We start from the raw sequence: 12,201 nt of genomic DNA on the forward strand, positions 1-12,201 counted from the left end.
TCTGATGCAAGTGTTTAAATTATACCAACAAGTAAAAAGGTTAAAGTGCAGAGGACCTAATAACTATAAAAGAACATAAAAAGCCTTAAGAAAAGATACTATAAATACACTAGAAAAGGAGAACAAATTAAAATAAAGAACTATCATATTAAAGAGAAAGAAGCAAATAAGAGATGATACAAAGAATTCTCAGTGTTCAATACTTTCTCTGCTCCAGTCTTTACAAAAAAACCAAAAAAATCAGTTGCAGCCAGATGCTTAACAGTAGTGATTTTAGGAGGAAAAAACTGCAAGCCAGACAAGGGAAGCTGAAAGATACGGTGGTGATTTATATATATTCAAATTAGCAGACTCTTGTGAAATTCATTCTAGAGCATTTAACTAACAAACTAACCGAAGAAACCCCTAATCCATTAGCAACTGCCTTTCAGGAACAGAGGCCAGAGAAGGACAAATACATATCTTTGAAAAAGAAAAAGGGAAGATGTGGGCAACTACTAACTACCAAGCCTAAATCAGACAACAGCAAGAATCACAGACAAAGCTATTAAATAAATAATGTATCAACATCTAATGGAATAGAAAGGCGATAAGAACGAGCTGACATGAATTTATCAAGAATGAATCACATTAAATTAGTATAATTGCATTCTCAACTGGGAAACTTGCCTAGTGGATAAGAAAAAGAAGCAGATGCAAAATACTCCAGCTATAAGACTCTGTTTACTATTCGAGATGATACTTCAGTAAAAAAAATAGAATTACAATCTACGTGAAAACACTGCAAGGTAGAAAAACATCTGGTGGGAAAAAACACACTTACTGAGTAGCTTTCAAGGGCTGGTTGTCAGATCTGAAATGGGATCGTGATGAGGTCTGACAATATTTCCATTAATGATCTGGATGAAGAAATAGAGAGCACATTCATGAAACTGAACTTATTTACAGGCTGTGAGTGATTTAAAGCACTCTGGGGGATGGGATTCAACTCCCACATCACCTTGACAAACCACCAGAAAGCATCAAGTACTAGCAAGAAACAGTGAATGTTTCATTTGTGAAATAACTATGAAAAACAAACTCCTACAATGGTGAGGAGTACAACTGGTACATTCAGCCAGTCCAAGTGTAGGACCCAGCAGAGCTGCAGAGTTTTACACTCCAGTTAGAAAACTGGGGGGCAAGGAGAGGTACAGAATGCTGCAAAATCTATTTCAGATATAAGGAAGTATAGGCATAGTTCTAGGTAAAAGTGAAAACTTCACAATATTCTGAAGGAAAGACAAAGATGCAAGACTGAAGAGTGGATTTAGGCATTAATTATTGAACTCTCACATCTCATTGGTCTGGATCTCCAGAGAGTGAATAGATAACCCTTTCTGAAATTCAAAATTTTATTTCTGTATCTGTGCATAGCTTGGCTACAAGTCTCTGAAGGAGAAAAGCTTGAAAATGACACCCACATGCATCACAGTCAGGCAACAGTGAGGCTGCAAATCAGAGATGCTGACCAGAGCTGATTTAGAGCTCCTCACAGGCAGATAGACCAATTTACTAGAAAAATATTTCAAAAAAAGCTCTGTAACTGAAATAAAAGTTTGAAAATTGTTCAGAATAAAACTGTTGTGATCAACCTAAAACATTTGGGAGAGTGTGATTTGGGAAAACTAGTTTTGGGTATTTGGCACAATTTGAAAAAATGCTGAATCTCAAAATTAATTGTAAAACAAATCTTCTGTTCCTCATTCAGCTCACACTGACCTCACTATCTGTAAATTCTCCAGTGAATCAAGAACTTCCAGGGATAAAATTTCCTGAGAGAAGAAATAAATGTTTCTCACACAAATATCTCCCAGATCATGTCACACCTAGTTTTCATGTAGCATGGCAAAGAGCACTTGTCATCATTTCATACTTTAAAAATTGTTAGCAGTATTTGCTCCCACAAATGTATTTCAGAATTCTCTTCTACAGGAAAGAAAGCAAAAGGGAAAAAAAAAAAAGAGCAGCTATTCCTGATCATATCCAGTGAGACTCAGAGCTGTTCATTACACATGAGTGTTTAAGGGATAATACATGGGGTTTATTATGAAATAACTGTATTTCATGTTTCTGAGTACTTATTTGAGATGCTTTAAAATATTGTAATATCTTTTGAAAACTAGAAGGTCAATGAAATCAAGGATACAAAATAGCTACATGTTTTTCAATAACAGGTCTCAACTCCATCAATGAGGCTAAGGTTTTGCAAAGGTTAATCCATTTAACTACCACACAAAGGAGTAATCTTCCTGCTGCATGTTCCCACCATTTTCATTAAACCAGCCTCTTGCATTGATCTCCTTATGAGCTAATTCAGCTCACTAAACTAGTAGAAAACTAAAGTAAAAAAAAAAAAAAAAAAAAAAAAAAGGTTGTGCAGGGGTAGTATTTTCAGTTTCCGGGAGAGCTCCTGAATTATCTCAGACAATCTGTAAACCTTAACAGGAATTTAAGCGCTGATGTCAATGACCTTGGTCTTCATTGACAGAAGACCACCTTCCTGATACATACTTCCAAATTACAATTCAGGCTGCATGGTTACATTAAAAAACTAAAATCAATCAACTTACTGCGAGACAGATTCTCAAGGGCTTTTCCAAGCTTTTTGCTCTCTTGAAGAATATGATTTAGTTCATCAAAATCATGGTTCTCCGGTTTTGTCTTCCAATCCCATTTAGGATGCTCTATTGACCTTGGCACTAAATATACACAGATATATAGATGAAGTTTAGATTTGGTAGTTCAGACTCCTACAGTAGAAAAAAATCTGCACAGTGAGTTTACAAGCCCAAGTATCTTGGGTGGCAATTAGTTACCTATCCCTTTATTTTAATTGTTGGAAATATTTTCTTTGGTCCATGTGAAGTAAAAACATCTGTGAACAAATGCATACCTGAATTATTCTTGCAACAAATTAATTGGTAAACAGGATAATTAACATTCATAATTGAAAATAATAAAACTAATGTATAAAAAATGTATTTAAAATATTGTACATGATGGTATCTAATTTACAACAAAAAAAAATTGTGTGGCCTAGGGATCAGTAAGAAAAAATGTTGAAAGAAAAATTAGTAACTTCTGACTTTGCTAGTTATTTTATCAAGAAGAAAAAATATTTTAGATACACCTTTTAAAACAACTTTTTTCTTTTTCAAAAATCATAAAGTTCATAAAAAACCAGTGAAACAAAGAAAGTCCTTATCATTCATGTTGTACAGCCTCTAATCTTCATTGCACTACTTAAACAAACTCAACCTTTGGGAAACACAGACCTGAGCTTACAATCTGCTGCTCATTATCTATTCCCAAAGCCTTTAATTTTAAAATAACAGTATCTCAACTGCTGAGCTAAGTTTACCTACAACAAAGAGGAGTGTCTGAGATATGTAGGACACACAATGAACAGAGCTTCTTTGAACAATGTGAACATTTTGAACAATTTGTAGAAATGAAAACAAAAACAATGCCATTTCTGGAACTGCAGTTTAACATGTTCTTTTTGCCAGTGTTCAGAATTAAGTGAGCTGCTGTCTTTGCCAAGAAATGCAACAGTTGGGTTGTTTCCAAACACAGCATTACCATGCTGGTATGAAGATGATGATGTATAGTCCACCCTTCCACCAGAAAGGACCAGTTGCATTTTTTACCAACCATCATTTACTAGTTGCTGACCATTCACTTAAAAATAACTTCAAAGAAAAGTCTAAAATATCTTGGCCAGCTTCAAAATTTTTGTTTACTAATTTGACAGCTGTCAACTAATCTGTGCTTATAAACATCATTTTCACTACATGCTAAGAAGGCAACTTACAGACTCCTATAGATTGTGCTAAAAAGGTGGTTTCGTGATAATTTGGAACTTCAGACTGCTTTTATGATGGTATGGGGAAATCATGCTCAGACATCAAGTCTGGTAGCTATTACAAAATGTGTTAAATGACTTGGTATTGAAATTTGCCTTAATGCTGACTTTCCTCTGTGTGAATACATAATCTGCTCCACTTTGGATCAACTTCAACTTCCCCTTGTGGAGTTAAGTCAATAGTCACCTAAAGAAATGGGACAAAGTTGTGCCGAAGTCCTTCCTTCACAAATAAAATGATTTTACCTCCTGTAGGCATAAACCAACTCATCTTCAAAACAGACATCTATGGAGAGTCTGACAACCCAGAGTACATCCTGATCTGTAATACCCACTCAGGAGCCTGGCTATTAATTAGGGAAGTTAATGTATTAGACTGCAATTACAGACATTCTCAAAGACAGAAGACAAAAGAGACATTTAAAAAGACCTACAGTGATAAGAATAGAAGGAAAGGGACATAAGAACTCTCAATAAGGACAAGAGAAGAGAGGAGCAAGTTGAAGTGTCAGAGTCTTGCTCTGTTCTGTGTCCAAAAAAGACAAGTATTGTATTTCCTTCTAAGGACAATGGAAATAATGAGCTATAGTGGTTCCCAGTAAATACATACAGACTTTAAGGTATTAGAGTATGAATAGTCTCTACTCAGATGAGCAGCTTGTAATTTTTTCTTGATACTTACAAATGTCAAACACTACTTTATAATTCCCTGGTTTAAGAACTTCTAGATCAATAAAAAGTTACATAAATTCTTGTGCAACAAAAGTTGACTCCACTCAAAGACTTTAGCATGTACAAATTAAACAGCACAACTTCAGCACTTCTCATCCTTTTTTTTTTGCTTATTTACAGAAAAAAAAAAGTTCCAGCTAGTATTTTTTCAAAATTATTATTAACTGTAAATATAATTTTTTTAATAAACTAGAAAAGAAATTCTATACAGAGCTCTCTCTTTTGAGTCGTTTTGCAGTCATCTTACCATCATACTTCTGTGTGCCAACTCTATATTCTACAGCAATCACTCATTAGCAGTATGATAGACTTTCTATGTTTATGCTGAACTTGTCACACCAAAAAATTCTCGCAGTACCACCAGAATACCAACAGGCAACAATTTAATACAGTAAAACCACATAAAAAATTACCAAACCCTGGAGCTTCCAGGTTGCAGAAAACTTCCACATGTCAGTTTGAAACAAAACACATTTTTTCAAAATAAAAAAGGGTTTTTGAGAAACCATATGCTTGTGAAGCAAAATTTATCATGGGACATAAACTAGATAAGCATGATAATTTATCATGGGACATAAGCTACTTGACAGCTGTGGAGTTTCCAGGATCAGCAGCTGCCAAGTATATGGATCCACTGAAATGAGGAAAAAGAAAGTCTCAAGACTCTGGTTCTTGAAAAGTACGGACACTTGCTCAAGACAGTGACCTGGTTGCTCATTTCAGAGAAATGTCTCACAAACACAGGAAGCTTAGACTGCAGCTCACTAGATGAACAGTGAGAAATCAGTCAAAACCATGGTGGAAATTTGCTTTGCATGCTGGTGGACAATCAGCTGTGTTTTACTGAGCCATTTTTTACTTCACTGAAAAGGTACCAAAATATATACACTGTCATGAATTATTCCTATGCTTCAATACAATTTGTTTCAACAATGATTTGGCTCATTCAGAGGAATCAAAACCAAGAAGTTAAACAGAATTAGAACTGAAATTTTTTTTACTTCTAGAGAAGACATAGTTCTTCCTACTTACCTAGTCTCTCAAATAATGAATGGATATTAAAACAACATCTATTTAGTAGAATAAAGTGGCACATGTTTGTTCTTTCAAGTTCATTTCCTTCTTGCTTACAGATTTTTTCAAAACATAAACCCTTCTAGCTGTAGGATCAACAAGCACTGGTAATTTTTAAATGAATGCCTTTGTTGGAAGCATTCAGAACTGTACAAACACCATATGACCCTTCTTAGGAATCTTCTCAAAAACGTGATCCTCCTCTGTATGCACAAAGTCCGTCACTAATCGTTTACATGCACGTGTCACTACACACTTAGCAAAACCCTTTCATTACTCTCTGACCTTCCTCCTTCTTCATTACTCTCACTCATTTCACAAAATCAATCAGTAATTTCAATTCTCTTACCACATTACACACTTCAACCTCATCTTTGTTCTTTGAGAGATTTATATAACACTTCCTCTTGAAATTATTTGCCTATAATTCAGAAGATTTATTACATCTACACTGTAGGATTTGTAAGATGTAAAGTTTCCCTTTAGGGAGCTGAAATTTCACCATCTCATCTTAGAGACTGTACAGACACACTTACCAGTACTTCTGATTTTCTGGTGGTGTGTCCTGACCGTAAATGCACATTAGATTCATTTACAATTGTGTTATGAATTCTGCCACAAATCAGCACACCTTTATTTTCCACTGGATGATGGTACAAGATCAATACTGATTTTATCTACCCATACAAGTCTTTTCAATGCATGGTCTGCAGACAGAATCAAACCAATTTCTCATTAAATCCAACATTTCATTAATGCATTGTATGGTGATCTTACACCTCAAAGAAAAAAATATGTATAATATAATTGACCATAAAATTACTCATGTATTTAAATCTTGTAATAACATTCAGGTTGGAGTTCTTTGATAATAAATCCAAACTGGTTTACATAGTATCTGGATATTAAAAGGCTAAAAGAATGTAGGCTACAGTCCTAGACTGACTGAGAGCAACTAGAAGCATGCAACACTGTACTTGCATACAGGATGTGGCGAGAATGCTGAAGTGAAGCAGCATGAAAGGATGATCTGTAATCTGATATAATATGGAGATAGTGAAGAGATCAACCTACTTTGCCTAAAAGTAGCTTGCTAGGAAAAAAAAAGTCTGTTTTACAAACTAGTTTGAAACTTCCAAATGTGTTTTTCTTCAGATACAGAACGTGATCATTTAAACATTTCATTTATATATTCACAAACACCCCTAGCTCCAAGCTTCTTCCTTGCCAGACAACAGCAGCAGCTTCTGGTTAATTCTGGTTTTGCACACATCAAACAAGTGGTCAGATGGCTTAGATATTAACAACTGTTTGTGTGTTTCAGGTGCACCTGAGATCATAATAGACAGGAGGGAGTGGAGGTATCCTTCTAGTAAAAAAGTTGAAAGCATAGGGAAGAGACATTTGTGCAGCAATAATATGCACACTGCAATCGACATCACTCTGCTGAAGGAAAAAAAAAAATTCCTAATTAAATAAATCAAATATCCTCATGTTCCCAAATATTCCTATGAAAGGACAGCTCTGAATAAATGTACAAGTTTGTGATCATTTCAACCAGACAGTCACAAGACAAAAACTCTGAAACAGAACATAATAGAGTTGATGGACTCTTAAATTTTGGGTCTGTTTTGGCACTTTGGGGGTGTGCTTTTTAGATTCCTGGGTGTGGGGATTTGTTCTTTTTTTTAAAAACAAATCTGAGAGTAAATCTTTAGTTCTCCACAGGTCCAAAACTTTCTGTTTGTCAGATGAGTCCTTATTACCTCTTTGGACATGCTTTTGTAAAAAATGTGCAAGAGGTAGAAGCTGAAGACACAAAACAAATGGAATACGGTGCATACATTAGGACAGAATTCCTTCTAAACACACTTGTTTGCTGATCTGTGTAGTTGAAGGGGTACATATTTAGAATTATATATATATATATATATATATATATATATATATATATATATATACACACACACATTAATGTAAGAATATTAATCCATTTGGCAGAAAATAAAAGAAGCAAGATATGGCAAAAAGGCAAATGTCTGAAACCAATCTCTGCAAGAGCAACTAAAAGAAAAAGTAGTTCAAATATACAAACTATTTTCAAAAAGTTGCAGACACAACTAATTGCAGGTGTAAGTAATGAAAACAATAGGATTAATTAAGCTTTAAAAAAATCAGTGTTATGGAAAAAATTGAAATGCATAAACAGCAAAGCATGGAAGCAGAGGATAATTAGACTGGAAAGTATCTCTGGAAGTCTTCTAGCCCAGCCTGGTGCCCTGGACTGGTCCATTGAGGGCAGGTTTATCAGAATATTCAGTTCAGTTTTAAACAGACCCCATGATGGTGATTACAAAGCCTCTCTGGACAACCTGTTCCTGTATCTGACTACCCATGCATTATAATTTTTGTTTCCTCTTGTCCTCTCACGAAACACTCTTGAGAAGACAAATCTGACTATGCCTTCTCATCCACCCTCCAGCATACTAGCTGATGGTAGCAATGAAATCTCCCCTGAGCTTTCATTTCTTCAGTATGACCAAACCAATCTCTTTCAGGTCCATCACATGCTCCAACCCTGTCATCATCTTGTTGAACCTCCACAGGACTTGCTCCAGTACATCTCTGTTTCTCACAACGGACTCCAGATGCCACCTCAAAAACAAACACTGCTGGCTCTACTCTTGCTACTGCAGCCTGGCATGCAGGTCACCTTCAGCACTGCGTGAGCACACAGCAACAGCTGGTTTGTATTCCAAGTCCTTGTCCATCAGCATCCCACATCTTTTTCTGCAAAGCTACTTTGTAGGCACACACATACCAGTTGACACTGTTGCTCAGGCTTATTCTATCCAAGATGTAGGACTTTGAATTTGCCTGTGTCGAACTTCAAGAGGTTCCGCTCAGCCCATTCCTTGGTCCTATCCCTTCCCACAATTTGGTCTAACCACAAACCTAAGAGAAATTCTATCCCATCATCCAAGGCATTAGGAAATTCTTTTAAATGGCATCAATCTCAGTACCAGTTCTTTGAGCATGCCATTAAAGACAGACTTTCCAATTGGACTTTGGAGGAAGGAAGGAAAACAGTATGATGACAGGAACAGCTCACAATACCTTTTGGCTAGTCACAATCCCTTGAATCCACCAGCTGAGTCAATTTTCCATGCATCATCTTGCCCACTTATTGAGTCCATATCTTATCAACTGAATTAAAAGGATAACTGGAAGCTGACAAGGGTTTTGCTAAAGCCATGGTACGAAATATTCAGCACTCTTTCTTTGGTTAAGGGCCAGTTATTTCACCAAAGAGGGCAAATGTGTTGATCTGATCAGACATATATGGTCTCATAAATCCATGCTTGATGTCCCAAATCACATTTTCTTCCTTGTGACTAGGAACACCTTTCAGGAAAGTTATCTCAATAATCCTTGCAGAGGGTGAGGTTTGCCCTTCCACAAAATCAATGAGATATTTGCATTCTCCTGATCATCAGGAACATTCACAATAACTATGACCTTTCAAAGATGACAGAATGGCCTTGGAATGGTATTAGTCTCCTCTTTCAGCATGCTTAGAATCAATCCCATGTAGTGCCAAGTATTTATGAATGTCAGTTGCATTAAGCACACTCTAATTCTATCTCCTTTGTAGGCAAAGCTGCACTCCCACACACTGTTTCTAGACTTGGGTAGCTTGAGAGTAAGTCTTACCAACTGAAGAGTATAGTAAGTTTTCTTCAGTCCACAAAGAGAGATCCTTGACCCCAGTTTTATGCTTTATGGATGTACAAAATATTTCTTTGCATGACATGAGACATGATAGTTTAGAATGCCCAGCCTCCTCTTTGTCCCTCTAGCGGAACAACCTAAGGACTAACAAGCACAAAGCTTGTAGTAGGCACATGTTTGAGGGGAGTGACGTGATGTCACCCCCTTATCTGGGATAAACGCAGAGAACTCGAGATCTTTAGGAGATGGCATGAAAGTTACCTGCTGCACATCACAGAGTCTGAAAAGCAAGCACAGGGCAGAAGGAAGGAACATAGTATGATGACAGGAACAGCTCACAATACCTTTTGGCCAGTATCTAACAGTGGATCTCCACAAATTGTTGTTTTCTAGCAAATCTGTTAGATAACACACAGACTGAGTGACTATAAGTATTTATTGGAATGTCTCTTATTTATTCTTGAAAATAAGTTAAAATACACATGCTTCTTTTGAACAGACTTAAAAATTCATGTGCCCATTGAGAAGCACAATGGAATTGATGATCAGATCTGAGTGTTTTTGAAGCAGGCAATGGGCTTCATGAAGAAGAAAAACAGACAAATGCTCAATTTCCTGACAAAATCCTGTACAATGGGGCACAGCTACCTGTAACAGCTCTTTTTACTTGTTGCAGGTATTTATTCTCAGTAAAAAATGTTTCATAATCATACAAGATTATTAATCACTCAAAAGCACAGTATTTCTATTGTATAAATTTATCATTATTTACTTTACCCATTGCTGTGTAGTGTTTTGACTTAGTGAGGTCACTGGGCAAGTTTCCTTGACTCCTAAGTCTAGACTTTCCCATATTGCTTTTTAGAGGAAAGACAGCAAATTTTCTATTGGACCATACTATATCTATGTTCTCATCTGGTACACCCAGTCACACTCAGCACTATAAAGATTTGGCTAGTATAAAAATATCTAAAAGCTACAAGAGTCAACAGAAGAAAATCTAATTTTTCAATTTATTTTGGAGAAAAAATCTTATATAAACAATTCCCTGGTTGTGTAACTATATTTATATAGGTATGCATATTGCACATATATTTATTTGTGAAGAAACCAAAACATTAGGAATCAAGTTAAAATTTAGGTTTCTTCAATAGCCAGTACACAGGAAGCATATTTCATTAAGACCTGTTGTCTTCATTTTCACTAGTTTTTTACAGGTAGTTGACAATATTCTCTTCAGCTGCTCTATTTTTACTCTACCTTTTCTTTCAGTGTACATTTAGATTCCTTCAGCAACTGTCAGAACAGTAAACCTGTTCTGCTGACACTACTCCCATACCTTGAACAGTATCTGTTCATAATTCACAGTTTTGAATTCTCTGACAGAAAAAAAAATCTATTAGGACCAATATCAACAGAACAGATTTTACACATGCAAAATGGCAATGCAAACTGAAACATCAAATCATAATCAGTATCCAAACATAAAATACCACATGACACCCAGATGTTAGTCTGGTTTTCAATCAATCTATTCAGAGTTCTTTTATATCTACAGATGAAAACATAGGGCATTAGAAAATATTTATAATTCAAGTGAGATTAAGTCAAGAATCAAACTCTTCCTCTTCTAACATATTTATAGGCATTTCACCTGCTTACAGTTTGCTTTCCATTTTAAACCTTATTCAAATGAAAAAGATAGTATAGGTTGAAAAGTATGCACAAATTATTAATGTAGTGAAGCTTTCTTACATGACTTGGACTCCGGTGATGGTGGAGAAATGTTGGACACAGCAAGGTCGCTCTTTGACTTTTTAGGCTTTTTTGCATTTACCTGCCAAGGCTTATCATAATTTCTAAAATCTCTTCTTGTTCCTTTATTTTCTGTTAAAAGAATCAAATTAGATAATCATAACATTTGTAGGGTAATTTTTCAAAGACTTAACAAACAATTAACAAAAAAAACACCAAGGTATATCAATCCAAATTAAAGACAACTCTTTTTCCTCCTATTTCTGATTGTTTTTATATTTATTATATTTATTCCACTTTTAAAATATCAAAACTTAGAAATTAGTATATTTTTCATTAAAAAGGTCTATTTTTTGTTATGAAAAATACTTAATGTCAATTTTATGTACATGTTTTACTGCCTATGTTAAAACTGTGTATTTGATATAAATGGTTGATTTGTCAGTAAATTAACACTTTGGCTAACAGGAACTATTTAAACTCTATAGTCTGAAACAGATCATTAGCCAATTTTTAAACACAAACTAATATTGTAATAGCAGCTTGTACCAGAATACAAAAACCAAGACTTCTACTTTACAATCAGAGCGGATACTACTTCAGAATATTATTTTAAAGCTTCTGAAGATTTTACAATCATAAATTATTCACACTGGAGTTTATAAAGTAGCATAACAGCTCCTCATTAAGGGTGGGGATGATAGGTATATAAAAACATGTATTATTAAAGAAAATATCTCAATAGTGTTTAATCTCAAGTACAAATACACCATGGGAGGGAAAAAGAAAACAAAGAAAGAGGACAGCAAGGGAACCTCTCTCACTGAGACTGGGATGTTTCCATTCTGTAACTCTGATGCATATTCACATGATATATACCTAGGCTGTGCTGACAGACAGCAATGTATATTAAATTCAGTATCTGCTAGATAAACAGGATTTATTCTGCATGCTCAAAACCATAAAGCAGTACCTGTTCAGTAGGTACATGTGCATCCAGG

The 12,201-nt window shown here is 35.3% G+C and overlaps 1 protein-coding gene across 6 annotated transcripts in view; it reads right to left on the reverse strand.

Annotated features, from left to right (window-relative positions):
• Positions 1-12,201, reverse strand: part of CUNH8orf34 (chromosome unknown C8orf34 homolog) — a 149,726-nt gene that overhangs the window by 113,249 nt on the left and 24,276 nt on the right. For 5 of the 6 annotated variants that reach the window (XM_054285176.1, XM_054285171.1, XM_054285173.1 and 2 more), the window contains exons 3-4: positions 11,201-11,332; positions 2,613-2,741 (exon numbers count right to left, since the gene is read on the reverse strand). In XM_054285176.1, coding sequence (XP_054141151.1) covers positions 2,613-2,741; positions 11,201-11,332 — 261 coding nt within the window. The remainder of the gene's footprint in view (positions 1-2,612; positions 2,742-11,200; positions 11,333-12,201) is intronic. The other variant, XM_054285175.1, reaches the window with a different exon arrangement.

The sequence above is a fragment of the Melozone crissalis genome, unplaced genomic scaffold (assembly GCF_028551555.1).
Source record: "Melozone crissalis strain CALT ecotype California unplaced genomic scaffold, PUWL_Pcris_2 ptg000042l_1, whole genome shotgun sequence".
NCBI lineage: Eukaryota > Metazoa > Chordata > Aves > Passeriformes > Passerellidae > Melozone > Melozone crissalis.